Raw genomic sequence first — 27,138 nt, 5'->3', positions numbered from 1 at the left:
TCACGGCAGATTTCTTATTTACAGATACTAGGGGTTACAAAGCCACCGAGAAGTACTGTTTTCACCTTGGGTTTCCATCCCAGCTGCTCAGTGCAGCTTCAGAGAAGTTCAAAGTACATGTGAAAGATGAAGATGAAAACCGGGAGGGTTTATCATATGTAGTCTAGTCAGATGAAGTGCTAGGTAAACTTGCAGGGCTGCAAGTTGTTGTAATCACTCTCCACTGCAAATAATTGTAGTTACTATGAAATATCATGGTCTCAGCAAATAGCGGAGACACTGGAACAGGTTTCCTAGAGAGGTGGACGATGCCCCAAGCCTGTCAGTGTTTGCAGCATTTGGATAATTCTCTTAATAACATGCTTTAACTTTTGGTCAGCTACGGGGTGGTCAGGCCATTGGACTAGGTGATCGTTGTAGGTCCCTTCCAACTGAACTAGTCTGTTCTAGCTGTTAAAGCCAGCAAAGCTTTCCAGTTCCCTCCTGATCAAGCAAAAGTGTCTCCTGTGCATCCAGCTTTCTGGTGCAACGCTTGTATTCTTTCCACATGCCAGTATCTGTATGAGAAGCCGGCCAGTTGACTCAAAACCCCTCTCAGTTCTTTGAGCTGGAAGTTGCCTACATTTGCATGGTCCACAGAGGTTTGATGTTCTTCATCCAAGGGAGAAAGTCATCCCGATATTTCACAGGTAAAAAGTTTTCTTAAGCTCCTCCATCAGCGAGGAGGGAACCGGCATGAGAGAAGGAGCTAGAGGGAACTTGGATGTCTGATAACATGGGAAATCTCTTGTTAGTCCCAGGAATATTACAGTTTCTACATGGAAAAATCTTTATTGCCATATAATGCCGTGATTTTTCTTTTTTTTTTTTTTTTTTGGCAACACAGTGTGTTGCCAAAAACTTCATGAGCTTAAGTTTCAGATCTACCCGATGCAATTTAATATGTAGAAGCTTTGAATTTCCTAAAGGGGTAGTGGAAAAGTTGCCACATTAGAATGTAGTGCTTTTGCTCTGCTTAGAACTCTTCTTCAGATGTTCCAACAGTCACAAATGTGTTTAAAATATAATCTGGTAGTTATTCATGTGAAAAGTTATTATAATCTCATAGGAAGCGTGAGGAAAAAGCAGATTTCCTCCCAAAAATTCCAGTTTCCCCCTGCCACACACTGTGTTTTCCTATTTTGATCCCCTTTCCTATGTCATATATGAAAAAAAATCCCACCATCAGATCCAAAAAGCTTAAGCTGGAGGGGAGGGCATTAAGTAATTCAGTCTGACTTTCCCTTTTTTAAAAAGGTTAATAATACCACCTATTTATCCATGGACTAAGCTTAGTTATCTTAGACGAATGCATAATTTGTGCATGGATAAATAATAACTTTCAGAATCACAGCTAGCTTTCCTTGGAAGTCATATAGGTGGTTTTGAAAATTTTACTAATCATAGAAGAGTTTAAATACTTGCAGCCCTGATTCAATTTGTTTTCTGGAAATGCATAGAAAATAAAAGTGGACTGAAGGAGGTCACTGCAGTCGGGTAATGGAAAGGATGCCTAGTTTATGGTTATGAACAGAAATCCATGTGGCCTTTTGTATGATATCCCGTAGCATTACAAGAGGTAATGCATTTTGTGCACTAACCTGACAGGGTAAAACCAAAAACAAAACCCCAAAACCCCAGCCTCGTAAGCATGAACTGCAGTCTCTCTCTTTTTCTTCGTTGCTGTAGTTGCAAACGCTGTGGAGCATTATGTGAAGTCTCAAGTGTTGTTAGCATGTTTGTACAACTGAAATGTTAAGAGATTTGGGATGTGAGCCCAGATTCTGGAACTCTTTTGTTATTACTATGCTCAAGAAATAAATTAATTTAAGGATTTAAGGTAGTGAATGTAGTGAGGATACTGTGCTACAGGCCAGAGCTTAGTGGATTTTTGCCATGACATTTATGCAATGCCATCTGAAGTGATATAAGACTGGAATACATCATGTTCCTCTCTAAAACATGCTCTTCAGTGCTCTGACTGTGGTCCAGCACACAGTGCTTGGCCTTGCAGAAAGTTACAGCTTTGGCATTTTTCAAGACTGACTCGTTACTGCAAGGAATACCTCACCTTTGCTGGATACATCAGGGGAAGTAGTTTCTTCAAACTGATGTTTAGAAACAAGAACATCACGAAGGCTGTCCCCGGAGGGGGGAGTAAGGTGCCTCCTGTCTTGCTCAGCCCCTACAACTGCAGATCCCAGATGCTGATGGTGTTCAATGACATCAGCAGAGTTAGTTCTTATGTAGAATGTACCCTGAAGCTAAGTAAGCTGCTTGTAGATATGTATAATTAATTATTAGAGCAAATCTTGTGTGTGCATGTGTGGTCTGAATGGTGCTAAAGCCTGCAGAGCTATTCTCACTGTAACTTCATCGATTGCTGTATTTGTATCTCAGTGCTGTGACTTAACCTGTTTGTGAATCCCTCTCCCTGGGCAAAGCCCAAACACCTGCACTTGCCTTGCCCTTTTCCCCGTTCACACACACGTACACTGACACTTGCGTATGAAACCCACGAAGGCACCGCTGTTCTAGCCCGCCTCGGGGCTTTCTGCCCCGCTGCTAAGCATGTCTGACTGGGTCGGAGCTCACGCTCTCCTCTTGGAACGGTACCTTCAGGGAAGGACGGAGGGAACCCAGCCGGTCAGCACTGCAGCTGTGGGAACTTGCATTACAGAGCGGTTTTACGCCAGTATTTGTTCCAGCTTGGCTGGGTCTGCTGTTCACCTCCTTTGTACTCCACCAGAGACATGGAACAGCTAAGGAAGTGGGAAATCTAGGCCATGGCTTGCAAAAGGTACATTAAGTGCTAGAGTTAATTAGTAATAAAAAGCTGTTTTGTCACCATACCCACACAACGTGACCATGAATCAGCCTTGTGATAGTATTGCCCTACTTCTGTAAAATAAGCATGGAAAAAACCAACTTAAACTCCGTTAGACAAGGCAGCTCTTCAGTGGACACAATCTTGATGTGCTGGGTAAGGTATTTAATAACAAGCTTAAAAACGAACCCTGGCAGACCTGATCCGTTTCTTCAGCAAAGTTATACAGTCAGCAAATGTCAGGCTTTCTGCTGCGCAGGAGTCCTTGTGTGACAAAGACTCAAAAGCAGCTGTGAGGCTTGGGTTTGGCCACCTTCCTGGTGTAAGCAAGTCACTTGCTCTTTTCAGTTTTTTTACAAGATGCTGGGATGCACTCTTGCTGCAGGCTTTCTGCTTCGTCCGCCTCTTTGGCTCTGCCCCCATGGCCCCCCCAGTTTGTCCCCATGGTACAAAGCCGGTGGCTTTCAGGGAAGGCTCTGTCCACCCTCACAGCCCAGGGTTTTGCGGCAGGACTGGCATTAATGTTCCTAAGACAGATGAAACAAGAATCCTTCCTTCTTCTTGCAAAATCACACGCTTCAAAGCAAAACACATGAAATAATATCCCCCAAACTGTTACGTCTCTCTTCCGTGAAACTAATGTTTTAGCTCTGAGATTTACCTTTGTTATCTTCATGTTGTGTTAATTAATTGCACTTGCTGATAGTAAAGTCACATGTCTGGTTCAGTGTAACCAAAGGGAGGGATTCTGTTGGCAGTTTGATATACCGTGGTACTCTATTTCAGTTTAGAAATCTTGCCGTTGGCCTTATCCAAACGTGCTGAAGTCACTGGAAAGGCTCCTGGATGTTTATCGGTAGTTTGGATGAATTTAGAGGAATCTTCTCTGGAGCCAAGAATTGGTCTTGCCTGTTCTGAAAAGTGTGAAATTGTTACAGATACTTAATCACATGATGTGCTTTCAGACCTCCGGTTGCAGATGCTAACATGAGTTTTCTTGTACTGTTTGAAGGTCAAATGGCTGGCGACCACACGCGACTGGAATTCCACAACATAGAAACAGGAATAATAACAGAGCGGCGCTACCTGTCTTCAGTGCCTTCTAATTTCATTGGGCACCTACAGAGTCTTACGTTTAATGGCATGGCGTACATTGACTTATGTAAAAATGGAGACATCGATTATTGTGAGCTAAATGCAAGATTTGGGTTCAGGAACATCATAGCAGACCCTGTAACCTTTAAAACAAAAGCAAGTTATGTTGCTTTGGCCACGCTGCAAGCATATACATCTATGCACCTTTTTTTCCAGTTCAAAACAACCTCCCTGGATGGATTGATACTTTATAACAGTGGCGATGGAAATGATTTCATTGTGGTTGAATTAGTAAAAGGGTATGTATGGATCAGCGCGACGACAAAACCGGTCTATTCAAAATGTGTATACAGGAGAAATATAAGGGAAAGTTTAGGATACAAGTCTCGACCTGATGGGGCGCATGTGATTGATGAATGTTTCTTCTTGTTAAAACTTCATGTGCTTTATTGTGACTCTTTCTTTCAGATGAAGCTAGATGCCTGAAAAATATGAAAGTAAATAATAGGTGTAACTTCTATAGTGGTTACTACAAAGAAGTACTAGTTTGTAGCCTTCTTCTTGTTATCTCTCTACGTATGTATGCATGTGGTGGTACGTGGAGTGCCCGTTACTTTCCAGAAACGTGGGACTGCATCTCAGCTCATCTGAACGAGTGGTGATTTCTCTGAATTAAGGTTGCTTCCCTATCTGGCATTCATTGTTGTCTTCCAGTTTTACTAGGACTACTGAGGAGTACAAGGAAATAGGAAATATTAGACATGTTAATTAGTGCCCCTTTGCTATGTAAAGAAAAAGGAAACTTTTCCAATTTTTTCTTTTCCCAGGTATTTACACTATGTATTTGACTTGGGAAATGGTGCAAATCTCATCAAGGGAAGTTCTAATAAACCTCTGAATGACAACCAGTGGCATAACGTGATGATATCAAGGGATACCAACAATCTCCACACTGTAAAGATTGACACTAAAATCACAACGCAGAGCACAGCAGGAGCCAGAAATTTAGATCTCAAAAGTAAGTATATTAATTCCTGTAGAGGGTCATTATGGAATGATAACCTGAAAAAAATTGTGTATGTAAATTCCAATATAATTTTGTAATCCCATATGAAATTATTTAATTGATTATAAATATCAAATATTTGATAAAGTATTACAGCAAATATCCCATATCAAATATTTGATTTGATAATCATAATATGATCACAAGAAATCATATCTTCTTTATGTTAGCCTGACAGTGCTGGTGTGGTAGTAGTTCTGCACAGTTAAGTACCACTATACATGTGTCAAAATGCCACAGGCGTTTAAAAAAAAAAGTAGAAAATCGTAACACCACACAGTGGCCCATATATACCAAAATATAATTGAGAGAGTAAAGGAGCTCTAAAACGTCTACGAAAAAAGGTTGATTTTTATATGAGCATAAGTTATATGAGTGGCATGCAGAAACCGCAGCCCAAGCCCTTTGCAGAACAGATGATCTCTGTGTCAGAGAATTGGGGAACATTTTGACCTATCCTCCACTGCTCAGTATTCCACATAAAACCCACATTTTGTTGGGAAAATAAATGTGAAGCAATATTTTGATATCATAAAATATCTCTTAAGTAAAGCAACCGTATGTGGCAGTCCCTCAATGTATCAGTTACAAATGCAATTTGTGAGAAGTATGGGACCATAAACACGCTCACCTAAATATGTAATGTGTTGTAATTTCAATTGCAGGGTGCGATAAGCTGTGTTTTATAGGTCTAAAGCTACATTTTATAGGTCAGGCTAGGTTCTTAAGATCCTTTTTTATAAACCAAACTGTACATGTATATTTTAAAGTACGTAACAGTCATCAGTTTTAAGGATGGGCTTCTGAAAAGCTAATTTGCATGAGAAGAAAGTATATTTTTAAAGGATGCATAAATATGCTTTTTAAATATTGCCTTCCTAACCAGCCATAAGAAAATATTTTCTAGTCAAGTGAAAAAGTATTGTGCATTTTAATATTGTCTATAAAAATTCTTGTTAGGAAAGCTAAAATTTCGCAACAGTTAAAGAAAATTTAATATTTCAAAAGCTGGGATGTTCAAAGTAGATATTAATATTCCATCAAGAGCTTATTCCTTGCTGGATTTTCTTTTAACTACCTCTGAGTCGCAGATAATGAGCTGACCTTAGTAATTATTCTGAATTTTGTGATATTTTACATGTTTGCTTCACTTGAAAGTGCTATTAAGATGGTAAGAAAGACTGTGAAAACCACATCTTGATATGTCATAATCATCAACAAGAGATTCTTTATCAGAAATACTTGCTTTATAAATTGAAGCTTTTCAGATGGCTCACACTACATTCTCAAAATTGCATTTGAAATTTGTGTCGTTATTTTACATTCTTGTAAATCTGATCAATATTTATTGAGACAATATTTCTATGTTATTTGTGATGCTGTAGAGAAAACATAATTCTCATTTTTTGCAATAAGTACTACTTATGTGTGTGTATGTACATATTTATGTATTTAAACTTGGGGTTTTTTCCCCAGTATATTAACTAGATATGAGTAAATATCTCATTATATTATCAAAAATAATGTAGATTTGGGGAAAAATAATCCTGTTAAGAACTGATAACTAAGTTAACATAGTAATTTCATTTTACATCTCTTTCAAACAAAGCAGTGCTTTCCTACATTGCTTTAATTAAGGGAAAAAAAAGCTTGCACAACGTGCTTAATAACGGCACTAGAGGGCGCTGTTATTTCACCGAACACACTGCTTAGTGCGCTCACAGGGAAAGCTCATCAGCAAGGACAACCTATAAAATCCAACATTCCTTTGTTTTCTTCGCTTTGAAAATTCTACTTTTGCTTTACCCTTTTGAAGTAAAACTGTATCCATATCTGGCGCATTTTCTAACCTTGAATTCCATGGGGGAAAAAACCTGAAGAGCATGAAAAAACATATTGAGATGTGAAAAAAAAACACCATTCTGAGGAATGTGAAAGGTATTAATGCCTACTTTCTACAATTCACCACCCAGGAAATGTGGCTAGTGAAAGAATAACAACCTGACTTATTCAGCACAGTAATATACAGTAAGCATCTTTCTCAAAGGGGTCTAGCATACACAAGTCTTTAACGTCTGTTCTCGTAGTAGTATGTTTCCTTTTATCATTTTAATATATTGTACTATGTTTTGCTTGTTCAGCTTCCCTTAAACGTGGCACAGCATATATCTGGAGAATTTTAGTTGTGTTTTAGGGGGGAGTTCAAGCTTATACATTTTAGCCAGTAAGGCTAAAAACAAGAAAAAAAATGCCTTTGATTATTGTTTTTTCTTCCTTTGTGTTCAGTTGAAATGCCTTCCTGTAGTTTGTTCTTTTCTATTTTATGTCAGTGTTTCTTACGATGACACATTGCTGTTACTCTATAACCACTCCATACACTTCACCGATACAAACAACTGTGGTTAATCCATCGTCCTGTGTTATTTTAGCCCTCGCAACAAAGCAAATTCAAACTGATGCTTCCTGCATGTGCTGTCAATAATTCTGTTTCACCAGAGTTAGCGTTATGTGAAATAGAAATGTGTGCAGATAATGTAGAATCTGCAGCCTTTCTAAGGAATTGTAGAGTTACCAGATTTCAGATGCTGAAATCCAAGCTAATTCTGGAAAGATAAATCACATGTATGTAGTTTTTTTTTGCAAATACACAGTGAGTTGGGTACGAGGATGGGACACAGAATGCATTGTAAAGCCTGCAGAGCATGCCAGTTGTCTGGGAAGGCAGACGGTTGCCATAAAATTATGGGAGAGAATTTCCACTATACGTTTCATTTTGGATGTAGGAGTTGGCTATATAACGTAGGAAGTTTGTCATTACAGACGTGGGTTCCCTGGATAACCTCTGGTACAATTTCAGCGGATTAGAGTGGGTACCTGTGGAAACACATTAAATTCTCCAGCTTAATTATTGATGTAATTAGATGAGTAAATTATAAATTGGAGACAAATAAATGACTGAACATAGTCCTGTGTTTGGATACCAAGCACTGTGTTACTTTTCCTTGCAGAGAAAATTAGCAAAGCGTACTCAGGTGCATTTCTAGCAGGTAACCCATGAAGATAAATGTCTCTTGACAGCAAAGGCGGCGCAGCTCGAGCCTGCCAGTGTTCCCGTTACACAGCAAATTTCCTCTCATGTATTTCATGAGCAGATTCCCTGTCCTGCTTTCAGTTCAAGGCCTTCCCAGACAGAGACAGTTGGGTGGAAGGGAATTCTTGCTTGCTGTACTTCACGCTGTGCTTTTATGGTCTGAAGGGTCTGAGTAGCCTTGAAGGGGCACCAAACTGCAAGTGAAAGTGAGATGTGACTTGTGCTCTTGCTCCTCACTGGTGCCAAAGAAAAGATGGTTCCTTCGTTTGGACTGTAGGTATTAGAAAATCCGTAATGTCTCTTTGCTCTTCACATTTTCATCCTGTCATGTGGGAAACTGGTGTACTGTCAGAAACTGTGTTTTTATATATATAAATATGAAGACACATGATCTGCTTATGAGGAGGAACATCCTCAAGCATGATTTTGTATCCACTTCCCCACTAGGGTTTAATTTTCCTTTTGCTTCTCTCCTCCACGTATAGGCACGATTTTAATTCCCAAAGTTTTCACCACTTTCTTTAAAGAGCAAATATACAAAACCTACAAAAATCTACTCAGACTGCTCTTGGAATAGGTCAGAATATTAAGATATTTTAGCATTTTAATTGTTTAGAAATCAAAATCTCACACTCATACAAAATGGAAAGCCAAGGGCTGCTGCTGCTGGTTTAATCCTAACAAGTAGTTCGAAACTTTTCTAGGAGTTGGTAGTTTCAGTACTTCACTATAGCATCCTATTCCAAACTTTCTAGCTATGCTGTATCCTCCAGGATGAAATGCAGTTTTCCTAATTTTGGTACTGGGCCAACTATATTTTCTATCTGAAAGGAAATCACCATCACAATAATATCCTACCCAACTCAACATTTATGGTTTAATTTTTGCTGCCTGTGCATCATTCCATACGCTTTTAAGATCTGCTTTTTTGATTTGAATTTCATACTTTCAGCTTGTCTCAATGTTATCCTCTTCCACGTGGCCTTCCCAAACGTCAGGTTTAGAGTCTGTTGTAAGTTATCTGTTATTCCTGTGCTGTTCTATCACTGCATCCGCAAAAACCACTATTCATATTAGAGCATATGTCACAATCGACTTCCTTGGATTTAAAAAAGCTGTCTAGATCTCTTATTGTCTGTTTTACTTTTATTTCTGTTGCTGTTCCCTGGCCCCTGGTTTCCTTTATTCCTTTGTGGGATATGGCTGCCGTTGCTATACACATTTACTTTTACATTTGCCTTCTCCAATAATGTGAAATCAGCCCAGTCTGAAGCATCTGAAAGAAAAGTAATCATATTATTATCTGGTATCAGCTCAGTGGTTTTACAAATGCACTGAAATATACTTCTTTCATGTACATAAAGAGTCACTTCACAATTAATTAATCCTTGTAAACTTTTAATGCAATTAACTACATTATCATTAGGTCTACTAGCCTGGCATATGCATTGATGGTAGTCACTTAATCAATTGATATTTCATTTGCCTGTCAAAGTAGGCTATTTATGCTATGCAAAACTGAGCTAAATTAGTCTTGACCATAAAGAAGATTTCTTGTTCCAGCAATGGAAATTGAAATTGTTTCAGGTTCACATAATATTTGTCCCTGTTGTTTCATATTGAGCCCATTATTATTATTGTTGCTGCATTATATGTTCTTTTTCTATATTACAAAGTCTCTGTCAATGGCAGCAATCCTTCATATTTCTCCTGCTAAGCAACAAAGCTTTAAGAAGCACCAAAAAGTATTTTTATATAAAAATGCAAATTTTTACAAATCATCGTGTATTAATGCTTAAATTTCTCAAATAAACATGCATGAGCTAATTGCGATGACCTTGCCAGTGGGCTGTGAACTCTTCATGCAGAAATAATGTTCTGTTCTAAATGCTGAGTTCCAAATATGGTCAACAGCAAATAGGTCTTCCTAATGAGACCTGTTGGAGGAGGCAATGGCAAATGCAGCTGTTGTCTTCCTGATAATGTTGGGAAAACTGTGGGGCTTTAAACTGAGAGTTCTTCTTTGAGACTTGCCGTGTAGCAAAGACGCGGGGCAGATCCACAATAAGCAATCAGACAACCTGGTCTAACGCAAATTCCTTTATCCTCCTTTCCACCCTTGCCACATACTGCTTCTAAACAGCTCTGCTGTCTACCAGGCTGTGAAAATAATTTTGGCAATGCTAAGCCTCCAGAAATTGTATTCAAATTTCCAAAAATGTGAGATGGGGAAAAAAAAATTAAAATGTACCCCAGTACTTCTGGATTCAATAAACATCAAAGAATATACTCCAGTGCTTGTGCTGGGCTCTGTGAAATTAACAATAATCTTTCAGATTGTTAAAGATTAACAATAATCTTTCAGATTGCTCCATGGTGAGAGAAAGTTTTTCCTTTCTGCTGCTTCTCACCCGCTCTGTTCAGCCTCTTACACGCACACAAATGTATAGATTTGCCTGCACCCCTACAGCTCTTTGGCATGCAGGGTATTACCATTGCTGATGGTGGAATTTCTTTCAAACCCTTCTGGAATACTAAGTAAAAGTTATCCTAAGGATTATACAGGAAACATGTATGCTTTTCAAACTTCCTGAAAAATCTGGTTGTTTAGTGTAAATACAGCCCACTGAATCCCAGCACACCCCGCCCCCCCCAGCCAAGAAGCACGTCCTCAACTTGTTTTCCAAATGTGCTGAGGTGGGTCTGAGAGCTCCCCCCTCTCGGATCTTGGTGTCCTGACTGAGCAGTGCTTTTTTGCAAAAAGAGCTGCTTCACTTAATATCCTCAGAGTCTGGAAGTGATTGTCTTGATCCGGAGGTTGGCAATATTAAATACAGTTTCCCTCTGCAAACCCGCATTCAAAAGGAGAACGCTGAACCTCTCAGCTTTTTGGTACTTTTATGTGGAGAATCTTGCCTGAAGTATGAGCTAAAGGAAAAGTTTTGTCGATGATGATCTCTGAGGTCTGGGGTGCCTGCTGGAAAGGGGAATTCCTCCCTGTTTTGAAAACAAGCTCTGCTAAGAGCATGGGTTGGCTGTCAAAGCAGAGTAAATGATTTCTGAATATCAGGAGGCAGGGAAATTTGAGTACAGTATGCCATGAAAATGGCTGCTTCATTAGATTTTGTCTATATTCAGCTGTATGCAATGTACAAAAGTGGTCAGAACAGGGAAGAAATGAAGGACATTTGATGTGCTTGAGTGCCTCACCTCTCCACCACAACCATCCCCCTCACAGAGAGTAATTGGCATAACATCAGTTCTGTGGGAGATGGATTGCCACGTGCATTTATATGGCAATTAGATTTTATTATTTACCATTTACCATGCTTCACCAAGTTTCCTCACAGTCCATTGGACAAGCAGACTGCTTTGGTTTTAAATCTGTTTAATCTTTTTTAATACCAGTGCTTTTAATCTAGTCTTCACAAGGGAAAAAAGAAGCAAAGAGAAATAAAGTGTCTGGGAATCTGACAACTGTTATTGTCAAGAAAATGTTAAATGTTTTGGTGTAACTCCATCTTGCTGGAGAACGCGTGTTGTTTGAGAAGGGGATTGTTGGAGAAATGGTGGCTTTTAACCTGGAGAAATACAGGGGAATGTTCAGATTTGAGTGCTTACCTTTGGAGTATCTACTTTTGTCTGCTGAAACCAGCTGCTAAGCACGTTGTCCTGTTGTTGCTGTTCCCCCCCCCCCACATCCTTTCCGTCTTGCTTGTGAAACGTAGGTGTATTTGCGTTAATAATCATGGAGTAGTTCCAAAAAGAGCCCAAAAGTGTAATAGGACTGAAAACGGAGTACCAAGAGGTGAAGGTGTGGAGAGCACATCCAGCAGAGCTGAGATGTAAATCAGTGAGCAGCACAGCAATAGCATGAGAAGTTTCTAGGCAGAAGCACGTTTGTACCAAGTGCAGAAAGTCTTCAATGCGGTTACGAGTAGTGTGATGGAATCAGAAAGATTTCTTGGAGAAAGGTAGAGCAGCAGGTGTATCTCCAGTTTGGGCTTCTGTAGAAGTTAGTGGCGAGAGATATCTGTAAGATGCTCTTCCTGGTGCACCCATCACTGTAAGTTCTCTCTGGTACCTCATAATCCTCACTGCCTCTTTCCCTGTCAGTGCGGATTAGGGTGCAGTGCTACCATGAAACTGTAAAAAGAATGATATCAGCCAAGGGAAGAAACCTCTTCAAAGTTAAATTGTCTTGACAGGTAACTACAATATGACCTATATGCCAATAAGGATGACTAAAGAAAATCCACGGTGCCAGCGGTTCAGTGCTGGTGGTTTCTTTTTTTGAATACTTTTAATGGGGTATTCAGGGAAGATACTGAAAGCAGCTTAGAATTGGGCTGAAAAGACTGGTTTCTATATTCCTTCCCAAAAGAGCAACTTGCTAACCCGTAAATTCCTATTTTTGCCTATAATAGCTTTGCCTTGCTTGGTTATCAGCACAGGGAATGTGGAAGACTGAAGGCATCACCTGTCACATCATACAACTACCTTCTGCTCAAAGTATTTGAAAGGAAAATTAACTCAGCAGAGCCTGGATAAGCAAACTAGTTGCCCTTTGCCTTCTTAGGCAAGAGAGAGTCTAAAAGGGATGGAATTCATCACTCCAAAAAGGAAAATATTTGAAAAGCCTACTGCGCTCAAAAAAATAAACCCAAACAAACAAAACCCACCAAAAAAACCCCACTACATCAAAACCAAAAGACTTCAACCACAAATCAATACTGAAGCTACAGATTGGACTCTTTGAAGTGAATAAGTGCATACAACCAGTATGTTTACATGTTCGTGTCTTTCCTCAAGTGTTTTTGCAAGGGGTAGATGAATTCCATCATGCTTTGCTCTAGCACCAAACAGGCTGCACTTTGCGCAGCGAGTGCATATTCTCTACTGTAAAGGAAGATTTGAAAAGCCATACGCTGGAGCGTATGTGCTGCAGAAGCTGTGTCAATGCATCGTTTAAGTCTTTGTCAACTATCCTTCAATTTATTATTGGCTTATCGTCACAGCAGGCTTCTTGATTTATTGAAAAAAGAACAATTTTATTTCATCAATATTTTTAAAGGATTAGTTTGGTTTTTTTTTTTAACATGGGACAAAAAGTAAACTTTTATTTAGCAATAATGAGAGCGAGGATAGGCTCCAGAATCACCACCCATCTGCTAATCAGGCCCAATTCCTTTTCTAAAGTGTGTGTGGAAACTTCACATCAAGAAGGAAAAGTCACCACTCTGCCTATTGCACAAAGTGAATGGTAGGTAGGTGCTTCTGTATGTTGGAAAGGGGAGAAGGTCGTTAAGGACAAGTAGGCTTCTATATTTCATTGAATGTCAAAGGCATCTCGATGCCTACCTGACATTTTCAGTTGAAACAATATCCCTTGATTCCAGATTGAGATGTTGTGTATTGTGTTTAAGTCACTGCATATTCAGCTTGTGAGAGTAACCCATTTTCATGTTTCAGTTGCCTCAAAAATACCATGAGTTGGGATTGTGTGGGTGATCTTATCTTGAGTTCCACCTAGTACTTCATTGTACAATTACTAAGATACTACAAAGTGATTCTATTGATCTTGTAACATCAAATCATCTTTTTTAGGAAGGACTTGGAGAAACCTTTTCTTTCGAGATTAGACTTTCCCTGTGGTATTTCTCAGTCTTTGCAGTCCTCGTTCCTCTTTGCCTGCCTGAGGGAAGAAGCTGTTATGTGCTTGATCATTTTGAAATAGCGTATTTGGAGAAAAGTGTGCCTGACACCTCGACTTCACCACAGCCAGATGTTCTTTGTATTTTCGTATGTCATATAAAGGAATTGTGGAGTTGCCTGTTGTGCTTTCAGAACCTGCCATGTTGTGCCAGGGTTATCCATCTCTTTCTTGGGGAGTAGTACCGCTCTAGAGTGCAGAAGCAGTCTTTTTCCTAGCCACAGTAGTGATTTAGTACAATGGGACACTGGAAACGTGGCAGAGAAGCTTCTAAAATGAAAGAGAAATTAAGAGAACAGCTGAAAGTACAGCTGAAACCAGCAGCAAAACCAGACACGAAAGGAGGGAATGCTTACCTTTGGAGAGAGTGATGGATGTGAAGATGCTTTTTTACAGCCATAAAAAAACATTCCAGGGATATTGTCTTTATGGGTTATCAAAACCCCAGGACACAATTCCTTCTGCTGTTTTCTTTCATGGAACCACAGCATGGTTGGCGTTGGAAGGGACCTCTGGAGATCATGTAGTCCAACCCCTTCCAAAGCAGCTCTCCCAGAGCGGGCTGCACAGAGCCGCCTCCAGGCGGGTTGGGATGGCTCCAGAGAAGGAGACCCCACAGCCCCTCGGGGCAGCCCGTCCCACGGCTCCGGCACCCTCACGGCAGAGAAGTTCTTCCCCGTCTTCAGGCGGAGGTTCCCGTGCTGCGGTCTGAGCCTCATGTGCAGATGCGGCCCCACCAGGGCAGAGCCGAGGGGGAGATAACCCCCACCCTCCTCCGAGCGCACCCCGGGGTACCGCTGGCCCCTCGGCCACCAGGGCACGCCGCTGGCCCACGGGCAACTGGCTGCCCCCCAGAGCTCCCAGGCCCTTCCCCGCAGAGCCGCCCCCCAGCAGGTCAGCCCCAGCCCGTGCTGGTGCGGGGGGTTGTCCCTCCCCAGGGGCAGGACCCTGCACTTGCCCTTGTGGCCCTTCACGGGGTCCCTCTGCGCCCAGCGCTGCCCCTGCCCAGGTCTCGCTGCCGGGCAGCGCAGCCCCGGGGGTACCAGCCACTGGTCCCAGCTCCGACCATCAGCAAAGCTGCCGAGGGCACAGCCAGCCCCCTCCTCCCGGTCACCGGTGGGTAAGTGGAGCAGGACGGGACCCAGCGCTGACCCCGGGGAGCACGGCTGCCCCAGGCCTCCAGCTGGCCTCTGTGCCACCTGTGCACCCCCTGAGCTCCACCGCTCAGCCCCTTCCCAGCCCACCGCACCGGCCCTCGCCCAGCCCACCCGCCCCGAGCTCCCCGCCGAGGGGGCTGTGGCAGGCAGTGCCAGAAGCCGTGCTGAGGCCAAGGTAGACAACCCCCACCGCTCCCCCCTCACCTACCCGGCCAGGCGTCCCACCGCAGAAGGCCGTCGGGTTGGGCAGGCGTGGTGCCCTGGGTCACTCCATGCTGACGGCTCCCGGTGACCTTCTTTTCCTCCGCGTGCGTGGAGGTGAGTTCCAGGGTGAGCTGTCCCGTCGCCTTTCCAGGGAGGGAGGTCAGGCTGACCGGCCTGTGGTCTCCTGGGTCCTGCTTGCCCTTCTGGAAGACTGGAGTGACACTGGTGTTCCACAGCCCTCGGGCACCGCTCCTGCTCTCCATCACCTTTCAAAGAGAATGGAGAGTGGCTTGGCAATAACATCTGCCAGCTCCCTCGGCACCCGGGGGTGCATCCCTTCGGGGCCCATGGGTTTGTGGGTGTCAGGTTTGCTCAAGTGATCTCTAACCTGATCCTCCTCGACCAGGGGAAAGCCTTTATTCCTCCAGACTTCCCCTCTTGCCTCCAGGATCTGGGGTTCCTGAGGGCCAGCCGTGGCAGTAAAGACTGAAGCAAAGGCGGCATTCGGTAACTCCGCCTTCTCTGCATTACCTCTTTGTTATGTTTTCATTCATACATGGAACCATATTTGAATGAATGGTGTTCTTTTCTTTCAAGAATGGCATTCAGGAAATGAACACCAGATATGTACAAGAAACCATACAGATTTCAGAGAAAAAAGAAGCCTAACCATATTCTGGTTAAACTCTGGTTCCCTGAGCAGTATGTACATGTTTCTGTTACCATTATAAACACATGGATAAAATTACTATCCCCTCTCTGCTAGTGATTGAAAGCAGTGGTAGTCGTTAAATGAAATTAATAGGTTTTGCCCAGCAGCACGTATTACATAAGAATTCTTGGGTATGGATGTGAATCGGGAAAGGAGGGAAGTCCATGAGGTCAGCAATGTCAGTAGTGCCAAATAGTAAGATGCTACTGGTAGTTATTCAGAAAAGAAATGAGTAGAACAGCTTCTTCATTTTGTTTATTTTACATTTCTTTGGTTTAACATTTGCAAAGTTCTTGTTTTGAAGAACTGTAGAGACTTGGAATAAAAAAATGATGAGTTATTGCAGAAGGATTTGGCAGGTTTTGTTTTACCAACAGTTGTGTGTGACTCACCGTTGTGTGGCGTTCTGTGCCTCTTTCCCTAAGTGTGATTCCAATAATGAATACATTGAGAACTTGGGTTCATTTATTAGCCAGCAATTTGTTTCTGTGTTAAATTCCCTCATTCCTCAAAGCACAAATCAGCTCTAAGTCAGAAAAGAGACACATAGGTGTGAATAGGAAAACTCCTCTTGGAATAAATGAAGATCTGCATTACCTATAAAAGACATAAATTAAAACCACTAAAGTTCTCTTTGTCAGGGCTTATGATATAACCGGCCAGTAGTGTTTTGCCATGATTTGTAGGTATGGCTTGGCTCTGAAAGTGCTACTTTTCAGTTGACTCCCCTGGCCTGCAATGAACATGCTAGTGAGAGATACTGTAGCATACTTTTTTGTTTTGGTTTGGGTTTTTTTCTGCAGAAAAATGAAGAGAGGAAATAATCCTCCCTCTCTAAATAAAAGGGAATAACTCTGTGTACCCACTTCTAATATAAGTAAGAAGAGAGCTGTGAGATTAAGGAGTATCTGCTCTCAAATAAAGTGCTTTATTTGAAGCTTCTTCAGAGATCAGAAGGAAATCTTGGAGCACTATTCCCTCACCCATTTCTTTACAATATGCTACTTTGTTTATGCCAGTTGATATGTTTTATATGAATTGGTTACTTTCCTTTATAAATTAAGGGAAGTCAGGATGGTTATGAAAAAGAAAACCGGAGACTTTTTCAGGAATACATTTAATAATCAAAATAAACTTAAGAAAAAAATACATGCGAGAAATGTAATAGCTAAACTTTAGTTCCAGAAGCTATGGTTGGCACTGTAACACGAGCATATCCCTTTCTATATGTATTTTTAAAATGCTTATCTGTTGAAAGAATGAAAGAAGAAATAGGAGAATTGCATTTTCCGTTGCACACAGCTCCTGACCTGCTCACATGTTTTCAGCGGTAGCAGCATTGCGGTAGTATTGCATTTAGGCTGCAGCTGGTTTAGCTGGTGTCATGATCTCATACTATTGATCTGATGAACGGTGATACCTTAATGAAATAACTAACGTGTAATTTATAAGGGCAAGTAGGCAGATACACAAGCTATTAATCCTGGTTTAGAGCATGTACCATTTCCAGTAGTGAGGCTGTACTTACATAAGAAATGAAAAAAGGGAGAAAACCTTGGAATTCGTGTCATACTGTGTTGATTCCTGTGAACCCTTTTAGTAGGAACAGGAGCAAGCTTTATCTTTTCTGAACCTCTGCTAATGCATGTTCAATATACAAATAATTTCATTAACATTTTCTGTAATTGCGTCTTGTCTGAATTTCTAATGCGTTGAGCTTTGTAGGAAACTACTTCATTGAGATGAATGTGAAAATGAAGCACGTGAATAACTGAAATAAAAGTAGCTACGCAAAGCATTTGTCTTGGTGGCTATGAAAAAATAGGAAAGTGAAAAAAATTAAATATCTTTAAAATAGGAATATTAATTCCAGAGCCTATCCCTTAATAAAATTTTGTCTCTGAGAGAAAGTGTGTTTTCATGCCATTAGCAGTAAACTCAACCCATGTCTGAGATTAAATCTGGGAAATATTTAGCCCATAGTCATAAGAAATACTTGTATACACTTTATAAAAGGTGAAATCTAATAGCTTAACTACTCGGTACGTATGATATGTATTATTGTAGTATATTAACTAGTGTAGAAACTGCTCTATACATATGAATATGTATTATTATAGTATATTAACTAGTGTAGAAGCAAAACTCACATTATTTTGAACATCAACAAACTTAAAATATTACCCAGAACATGTCTTTGTGGAAACTGTCTTCATTAGTATATAATGATCAGTTCTAATTTTCAATAGTCTTACAGAACTACAACAATAGAGTTATGCTTTGGTTAGACTCAATGTATCTTACTTCTGTGCATATGACACTTAGTGGAAAATGCTCCAGTGTATATTTTCTGAGTTCAGGTTCGTGTGTTGGCGCCCTGACCTGGAGTTCCCCAGCCATCCATCGTAAGGGACACAGGCGATGTGCCTGTGGGCAGCAACCCCGGTGTGCTTGAGGGGTGCATCTTAGGAATTAGCAGGGCATCAGTCTGGAAATTAGCCATTTTAAAGGTTTAATCACTCACAGGAAGAAAAAAATGTGGGGTTTTGGACAGTATAAACGTTGGGAGGTTTAAAAGGAGGTTGCACATGTCATGTACAATAGATCGAGTTTAACCTTTTTAGCATAGGAGTGATTTTCTCAGCGTTGCTCTCTGGAGTTTCCCCCTTTCAAGTCTATTGGAATCAATTGAGACAAATTATGCCTCTGTGCTGAGCTGACAATGACTGAAAGCACAGAACTTCAGGAAACCTGGAAGGGTTTTACTTTCTAGATGTTCCATCTGAGAAAAAGATGAAGAACCTTTATCTTGAGGCAAGAGTTTTTACTTTGTTTCCAGTTCAGCTGACTGAAAAAACACAGAAGTGCTTTCTGCTGTGAGTGAATTGCATCCCATTCGTGGGAACATATGGATCACCATATTTTGATCTGTTATATGTAATATCATGCTTCTGAGATTTATACTGTACCTTAAAGCTCTGGAGGAAAGCAATATCTTGTTTTTTAAATTGTCTACTTAGAATGGAGAAAGCTTGGAGTTTCTTAGTATCTGATGCTATAAAGGTTGCTAAGACTTTTGGTCGGATGGCTTATAAGATTAATAAAATATGCATGTTCCTAAGCTTTTTATCTCTATTTCACTAATTCAAATACAGTTGAGTTTTAGGGCTGGTATGTAGCAACTAAAATTTTTTCACAGTCTGATAGACATTGGTTTGTTTCAGGCCATTTGCTTGCAGGCAAACTAAACCATTACAAACAGCCCTAAATTGCACTCCCTTGCGCACAAGCGAGTACGCCAGGAGAACTGGGAGAAGGTGTGGTGGCAGCTTATACTGATAAGAGGGAGATCAAAATTAGCCACATGGGGTAGTGGTGATAGCTAGTACATTCTGAGTCCTGTTGCTATAAAAATCTGCCTACAAAGCTTGGTGAAGTGCATAATTTTGCATTTGAGGTGATGCAGAAACACTCTTTGGCACATCCTGTGGCCTAGGCTCCAAAATCATCCAGACTGGGGGGTGTACTGGTAAGCACAATGTAGATTACAATGTGTGTTCAGACAATCTATTGAAAAATTATGCTAGCACAAAACGTGTCATCAGTGAGGGTTTAATACATAGGTGCAGGAAGGATTTTGTCACTGGGTGATGCTTGAGAGTCGGAGGCTCCCCTAAGCACCTTCCTTCGAGTAGGTTCAGTGCTCCTCCGAAGCTCAGATGGTCCTTGTCCTGTCTGCCCAAGGGGCTTGCCTGCAGGCGCGCTCGGAGCATGCCCGCCAGGCTTGCAAAGGTGACTGCTGCTTCTGGGTGGGAGGATGGTAGTAGAGGAGGTAGACAAAGCAGGACAGTAAACTCATACAAGATATAGGAAGCCGTAGTTTTGCTCCTTTCTGTCTGTGACTGAAGGAACCAAGCCCATCTTGCCTGCTTCCCCCTGCTCCCGCGTGACTGACACGGGTGTGAATTTTTTTGGGGTGATGAGTCTGCTTACACCACTGCTTAACAATGGCATCCCTAAGCTTCTCAGATGTGGCTCTAAACGCTTGTTTGCCTGGTGTGGTTTTACATGGATGTTTCCAACATGGACATATGGACTTCAGGTGGATCTTCGTGCTCCACTTACTGCCTTTTTTCTCAGCGTGCTGGATCCATAATTGGGATGATTTGCAGTCAGGTTCCTCGAGTACACTAGCAACATGCATCAGTGCTAAATACATTTCTAGATGAAGATTCTGTGATGATCGAATCCTCAGCTGTGAAATAGATGCATGTTTCCCATATATATGAGCTGGCACATAAATAACATGTCCAGGTACTTTGAAGTAATTAGTCATTTGGAAAAATATAGTTCTGCGGTGTCCTTTCACATCATGTATGCTATCAGTGATTTGTTCTACATTTATTTTGAAGAATTTTTCTCCGAGATATGTGTTGTTTGGCATAAAAAGACCAGAAGATCAAACAAGGTCAAAGATTTTCTGAATCTGATATTTATTTCTTTTTAACAGGTGATTTGTATATTGGAGGAGTGGCCAAAGAAATGTATAAGTCCTTGCCAAAACTGGTGCACGCAAAAGAGGGGTTCCAAGGCTGTCTCGCATCAGTTGACTTGAATGGACGGCTCCCTGATCTGATCTCAGATGCTCTCTTCTGCAACGGGCAGATAGAAAGAGGATGTGAAGGTATTAAATATGCTGATTTGTTTGGGGTTTTTTTTTGTTTGTTTGTTTGTTTGTTTTTAAATATCACAGTGAAAGTATTGTGAGAATCCTGCAGTTTTGTTGATACGTGCACTCCACACACGGAGAAACTGTATTTTGCCTGCTTCTAATTGATCTCGTTTGACCCTCTCTTACATAAAGACTGCATTTTCTCAGTATTACGGAGACAGCTGTGTGCCAGCCCTACAGCACAGCCCGATCTGAGAACACCAGTTAACTTCCTAAAAGTTTAACATAGGTTCCATCCTTCTCCAGCGGCAAGATATTTTCCATGTATTTTATTTACTTCTGTTGTATTTTAATTAATGATAGGAACAATAACAAGTAGCTTCAGTGAAGTCCTTTATATCTTTGTAACACTTAGGCATTAGCTAATGCTAAGGCATGAGCTAATTAATTCCACTTTTAAAGCGGACATTTTGGGTTGATTAATTCAAGGCTAATTTGTGAAACTGCTTAAGATCAATCTTTTGTCTTCTCTATTTTTGTTCACCCCTGAGATTTGTATTGTTGTGAGCCTTCCTATCTGAAATCAGTAACAGCCAAATATGGTTTATCTCACATTTTTACGTCTTTATTGACTCATAATGAATATCACGGAATTTAAGTGAGGACAGAATTAGAAGAGGTATATTTGTAATTCAGGGGTGTCAATCTCTAGCTATTTTTCCAGCTGGCATTTAATCCCACATTATTTTTACTATGATTTATGCAATAATTTAAATAAATTCTCTGTCCTTGAATATGTATTTTATTCACATAATTCTGAATTTTGTGTCTGTTTAATTTTATGCATTCTCCCCTCTCTCAAGTGCCATCCTCCTCTGGACAGAAAAATGTGTAAATGACACTGTAGAATTTCAAGTTGGAGTCTTGATGATTTTGATATCAAGTTTAAGTTTGCAAATAGACATTGTAAAAAATCCAAGCAGAGCTGGGGGTTTTCCTCAAGGAGAGAAAGCTTTCTGGTGGATAAATTCTCTCTCCTGTTCTGTTGTGCCTACGGAATGTCTGTACAGTTAGAACTTTTTTGTTCTTTACCTGTTACCTTTAGTTAACAGCATGAAATCTATTGATAGCACATAGGAATATGTAGAATTCACAACTTATTTTTCTGTAGCTTTCATGTCTATTGATTTCTATCAGGAATGGAAAAATATGTATAAATTAGTTTGTCACTGAGTTTAGAAAATTAGATTCTGCTTTCTGAATGGCGTTAGCAAGTTCCCTGCCTGCACCAGCTCTTCAGAGTCAAAATACGCCTGAATTCCATTATGCATTTCATAGCTTCTTTTGAAATTATGTAATTTTCTAAATTAATTTTATGTGCTTCAAAGAAATATTGCTACAGGCCTAGAGCACCAGTTCACCTTTTAAACCAGTGGCAGAACTCAGCTATCAGTGAACTTAATAAAGCTACCAACAATTTAATGAAGGCCATACAAATATCGTCCCTTTTGGTGCCAAGTTAGCTTTTTCCAACACCAAAACCATCTGACACAAACCAAATGGTCAGACCAGATGCGCTGCCTGGGTCCCAGCAAACAGCCCGTCAAAAGAAAATAAGAGCATGGAAGGAAATACAGCCTACCAACCTTCCAGGTTAACTCTTTCCTTCCACTGATTTATTTTTTTCCACTGGTTTACTTCAAGTTTTCCTGTCTGACCCACCTGTCAGTCTCCTGGCTGCAGCCCATGGGTTAGATGTACAGCAAAATGTTCTGCCACCTAAAATGTGAAGTCACTTGTGGATTTCACCGCCTCCTAGAACCTCTTCCATGCCTCACGCATGCCCGCAGCGCTGCTGCTGTGCCCCAGCAGGACTGCCTCCGTCCCTGCAGTTTGGCGTCTGCCTGATGCTGCCGTGGGATGCATGAGCTCCGGCTGTCCCCTCAGATGTCATGTCCAAATTGCTCAGGACACAGCAGCAGAAATAATTTCCAAGCAGCGTTAGTCCCCACTGCTTTCGAACCAAACGTCACGTGCTGCACTGGTGGGTATATGGCCTTTGTTAATCCATCCACCCGCTGCAAAATCTTGCCTGGGAAGATGTTGGATTTGATGTTCTCCAGACTCTCATGACATTGAATTTCCCACCTTTCTGGTATTAAAAAAAACCCACCAAACCTGGGATGAGAGCACTTTTCCTCTCTTTTGTAAAACTGTGAAGCCATAATGTACTACTAACTAATTCCATCTGTTAGGATTTTGGTCATAAAATATTGATACTTCTCAATAACTTTACTGTCCCAAGTGCATGTTAAAAATGCTTTCTTTGAAACACTTTTTGCAAACCCACACGTGGGATTGCTACAGCAACTGGTAAGGCTTGTGTTTCGAAGTTGCAGCCCCAGGCAGATAGATAATCTCTGTTCCCTATCATTGAGCATTGAATATAATTTGCACTTGGCTGAATCCACCTTGTTGACAAATTTTCAATGGCTAGAGCAAAGAGAAGCAAACAGCTAGAAAGAAAAATATGGTAACTAGCTCTTCATATTGCAAAGAGCAAACCTCAGAGCCAGGTTGCAAGTGTCAGCTCTGGTTTTACGAGTCAAATCCACTGTACTTTACATGCTTTAAATAAAGCAGAATTATAGAAATTCAATGGAAATTCTCTATAAATATAGAAATGACAGAAACATCGTTTTTACACATTTAAGAGGAAAGTGCACTACGTGCCTGCATGTGCATATATAATATAATTTGTGTATCAAATGAACTACCTGAAGTTTTCAAAGTATTAACATACATGAAGATTCTTGGTGGTGAGATATGGATTTTTTTTTTTTTTTTTTTTACAGTATGGAGTAAAACATTGTACATGCTACTTAATAATGCATTATGCCTAATATATAGCATGTAAGCCCTCACATAATACAAATGTAAAAGAGAGACCAAATCCAGTCAATTAAAAAGTCTGCAGTGAAGATTGAATAAATTAGAATATTTAAATTGGATGTGAATCAAAAGGTCAGTGCTTGAGAAGAGTGTATTTTTACTAAATAGCTTCGTTCTGTAATATATATAGGAAAATATGAACCTGTTAAGGTAGATAGTATTTACTGACATTAAGCAGTCCTTCAGTGTTCTTAATGGAAATAAGTAGACTTTTTTTTTTTCTTTAAGAAATTCTTACATGTAAGCTAGTCTTTATGTCAACTTTTGAATAATGACTACTATAGATAAGCCAAAAGTGCTAAGAATCGATTTCATAAAAAGCAAAATACCCTGCTTTTTAACCAGATTGTATCTGTATTTTTTCCAAACACGTGTGTTTCAACAGGCACTTTTCCATGTGCCTGCTGGGTCCTGCAGTTTATGTACTTTTAAGTCCTTGTGACTTTTGCTCTACTTTTGCAAAGATGAGGAAATTTAACATTGCATAACTAAAGTGTAAATAAATGCATGAATATATAACATTTAAACACCTACAGATATTTTCACTTCATCTTTGTAAAGTTTCCGAGTAGCAGAGTCTGGTGAGAAAAAAATGTGTCTTGTCTTGTCAGCTGCGGGATTCTGTCATTATAAACCCCAGCTGAAGAAAGGGTGATGTAATGCACAAATGTTTAAACTTCTGGGCTCAAACCTCCAAAGACAAGGAAATCACTAATACCCAAAACTTTTAATTTCTGGGCTCAAAACTCCAAAGAAAAGGAAATCACTATCCTAAGTCTGCCTACTGCAGTAAATCAGTTCTAGGTGGCATGATTATTATTACTATTGGTGGATATAATAATAATAATGATGATAATAATTATGATGATGGTAATAATAATAAAAAACAATAATAATAATGATGATGATGTAGTGAAAGATAAAATAGATTATTATAAAGCCAATAGAATAGTTAATAATTTTGCCCAAATATGGGTGCAATGTGCACTGCCCTCATTCCTAATTGCAGTGGTGACCGTTGAGGGTCTTGTTCAGAGGTGTGCTCCAGCACTGCTTCATTTAAAGCAAGAGGCCATTGAACTGACTTAAATCATACTGATATGCATTTTTCTAGAATACTGGCAAATCACAAGGAAATCCGACCCTGAGATCTCTGAAGGAGCTGTAATGTGAAAGCAGGGTTAAGTGGATTTCTCTCTACAGGATGATTTAGGATATTTATATCATCTTTGGACCAGTTTTGCTCTGCCATCAATGACTAGCAGTGGGAGTTTCAAATGGATATTGATGTGTCTTCTCTAAAACAATTTAGGACAATTTTATAGTCTCAGAACCAAATTTTTCCTTGTAGTGTCAAGAGTTGGTGAGAAATGTGTGTGAGCTCATAGTAATCTGTAGTTCACGGTCTGTATTTCAGCCTTCATTCACCAGCCACGAAGAAAGGGCGAGGAAAAAGAAGGACCACAGAGGATGACAGTGCTAATTATTCTTGAATTCAGTATATCTGAACATGACAAATGGCTAGTCAGGATTCAGCCATGCATTTACTCTGCTAATGCATTCATATCTATCCAAGGGAAAAAAAAAAACCACCAAAAACTTTTAATTTTCCTTCATTACATGTCATCAGCTTAATTAACCATTATATTTGTAGTAAAATACTGGCAAATTACTGCTTTCTTATTTTGGCTTGCCTGAAGATTTATGGCTATTAGCATTAATTTGTTTGCATTATATGGCATTTCTTTCTCTCTTTAACAGCAGCATGCACTTTACTCTGAATGTTTTTTTTCTGTGTTTGCTGCCATTTCAATATTGCTTACTAACATTTAATATATTTTGCTTTTTTATTTTGCTGACAAAGTTGCATTGATGAAAGCTGATTTGCAAGGTAGATAGCCCTGTGTGTATTAAACAAGACTGAAACCCCCAATGCACAGTTGGATTTCTGCAATAAATGCTCTGTACATTTCAGAATGAAAGTGTGTTATTTTGTTTCAGATTTTGTCTTTCACACCTCTAAAACAATGGGCTACACCAACCCTCATTTTCCAGCATAGCTTGCATAAAGGCTTTCAGTCTTGAATATGTTTGTATATTGATTGCTTTAGTGCTTTGATCATTCCTTTTCAAATTTTGTTATATTTCAGTAGTCTAGTTATGATTCTCTAGCAATAGAGTAGCTTTGTTTTTCATGCGTATGTCACATTTCGGCATGCCAGTTCATTAGTAGTCTGATTTTCTGCATTTTCCCTTAAAAAAGGAACCTGCATGGGATCCCTGAAGCATGTGAATCAGTACTTGCCAACATTCATGCCAAAGAATCCCAAACTCCTCTTAATTTCAGACCTAAATAATTTAAAATAATTTGTGGGATTAAAAGCGGTCTATAGTGTAGCTTCATTTTTTTTTATTTTTTTTATTTTTGTTTTTATTTTATTTTCTGATTTTTACTTACATCTCCAAGAGCTTTGTTTTCTGTGGCATCTGGCTTTGCTGTTTGAAATGTATTTACAGGAAAAAAAGTTTTTAGAAAACATTTAGCCAGTTAATGGTCTGACATGAGATTAACAAATAACTTGCAACAAATGTAACATTCCCCTTGCAGCTGGAATAACTCTGCTTCACTTTGTGCATTCTTACATGTTCGATATATCAACCTTAAAACTAAAGCATCGCCACCCCCCCCCCCCCTCCTCCCCTTTTAATATTACGTGCCACTGCAAAATCAGCAAGTTTATGTGCCTTTCACGTGGTAACTCTTTGCTCATTTGATTTGAGATGTTGGCAACTAGTTAATGTGCTCCAGTGAGAAATGCCTTTCTTTGGAAGCCAAAGTGCAAGTCCTTTTTTTGTGTATTCTCATCAGGCCCCAGCACCACGTGCCAGGAGGATTCATGTGCGAACCAGGGAGTGTGTTTGCAGCAGTGGGATGGATTCAGTTGTGACTGCAGCATGACATCCTTTAGTGGACCGTTATGCAATGACCGTAAGTACGCTAAAAACTGCTGATGTGAACGCTCGAGAGCTTTAAGGCAATATTTGAATCAAGTGTCTGAAGCTTTATATTATTTTACTATTAGGTATTTAAATGAACTGGCAAACCCTACGAAAATCTGTAAGGCTTGTGGGAAGAACATAGCTAAAATATACAGTATGAATTTTGGACAATGTGCAGTATCAAACACTGGCAGAATTACGCTTGATTGCATGCCTAATATACTGATGGTTACCTGTTTGAAATAATCCCTTTCCTGATTGAAAAAGCCTTTTACATTTTATTATCTTAAGCTATATTGTAATTTTGTAGCATTATATCACGAGGGCTATAATTACTGTGAAACAGTTGACAAGGCTCATTATCTCCCTTTGTAGATTTCTTTAGGTGACACACTAAGCATGCCAATAATAAAAGCATGCCGAGTATTTTAGTTCTTTTAAATTTCATCTGAATAAAACTATGTAACATACACCAACCATCTGGCCTTTCAGGAAAAGCATAAATGTGTCAAAAATAAGGGGCCTGATTCACCAGTGTCATAATCTAGTTTTATTCCAATCTAGCCTTATTGATCTAAATAGAATTATGCAAAGTGGAAGTGGAATAGTA

At 40.1% G+C, this 27,138-nt stretch overlaps 1 protein-coding gene across 22 annotated transcripts in view; it reads left to right on the top strand.

Annotated features, from left to right (window-relative positions):
* NRXN1 (neurexin 1) overlaps positions 1 to 27,138 on the top strand; it is a 725,766-nt gene that overhangs the window by 342,190 nt on the left and 356,438 nt on the right. For 20 of the 22 annotated variants that reach the window (XM_040611882.1, XM_040611881.1, XM_040611879.1 and 17 more), the window contains 4 exons: positions 3,879 to 4,260; positions 4,789 to 4,979; positions 20,415 to 20,588; positions 26,398 to 26,517. In XM_040611882.1, the coding sequence (XP_040467816.1) occupies positions 3,879 to 4,260; positions 4,789 to 4,979; positions 20,415 to 20,588; positions 26,398 to 26,517 (867 nt within the window). Of the gene's footprint in view, positions 1 to 3,878; positions 4,261 to 4,788; positions 4,980 to 20,414; positions 20,589 to 25,392; positions 25,420 to 26,397; positions 26,518 to 27,138 lie in introns of all 22 variants that reach the window. The other 2 variants (XM_040611864.1, XM_040611861.1) reach the window with 1 other exon arrangement.

The sequence above is a fragment of the Falco naumanni genome, chromosome 12 (assembly GCF_017639655.2).
Source record: "Falco naumanni isolate bFalNau1 chromosome 12, bFalNau1.pat, whole genome shotgun sequence".
NCBI lineage: Eukaryota > Metazoa > Chordata > Aves > Falconiformes > Falconidae > Falco > Falco naumanni.
The sequence above is the reverse complement of the archived record's forward strand: the minus strand, read 5'-3'. Positions and strand labels throughout refer to the sequence as shown.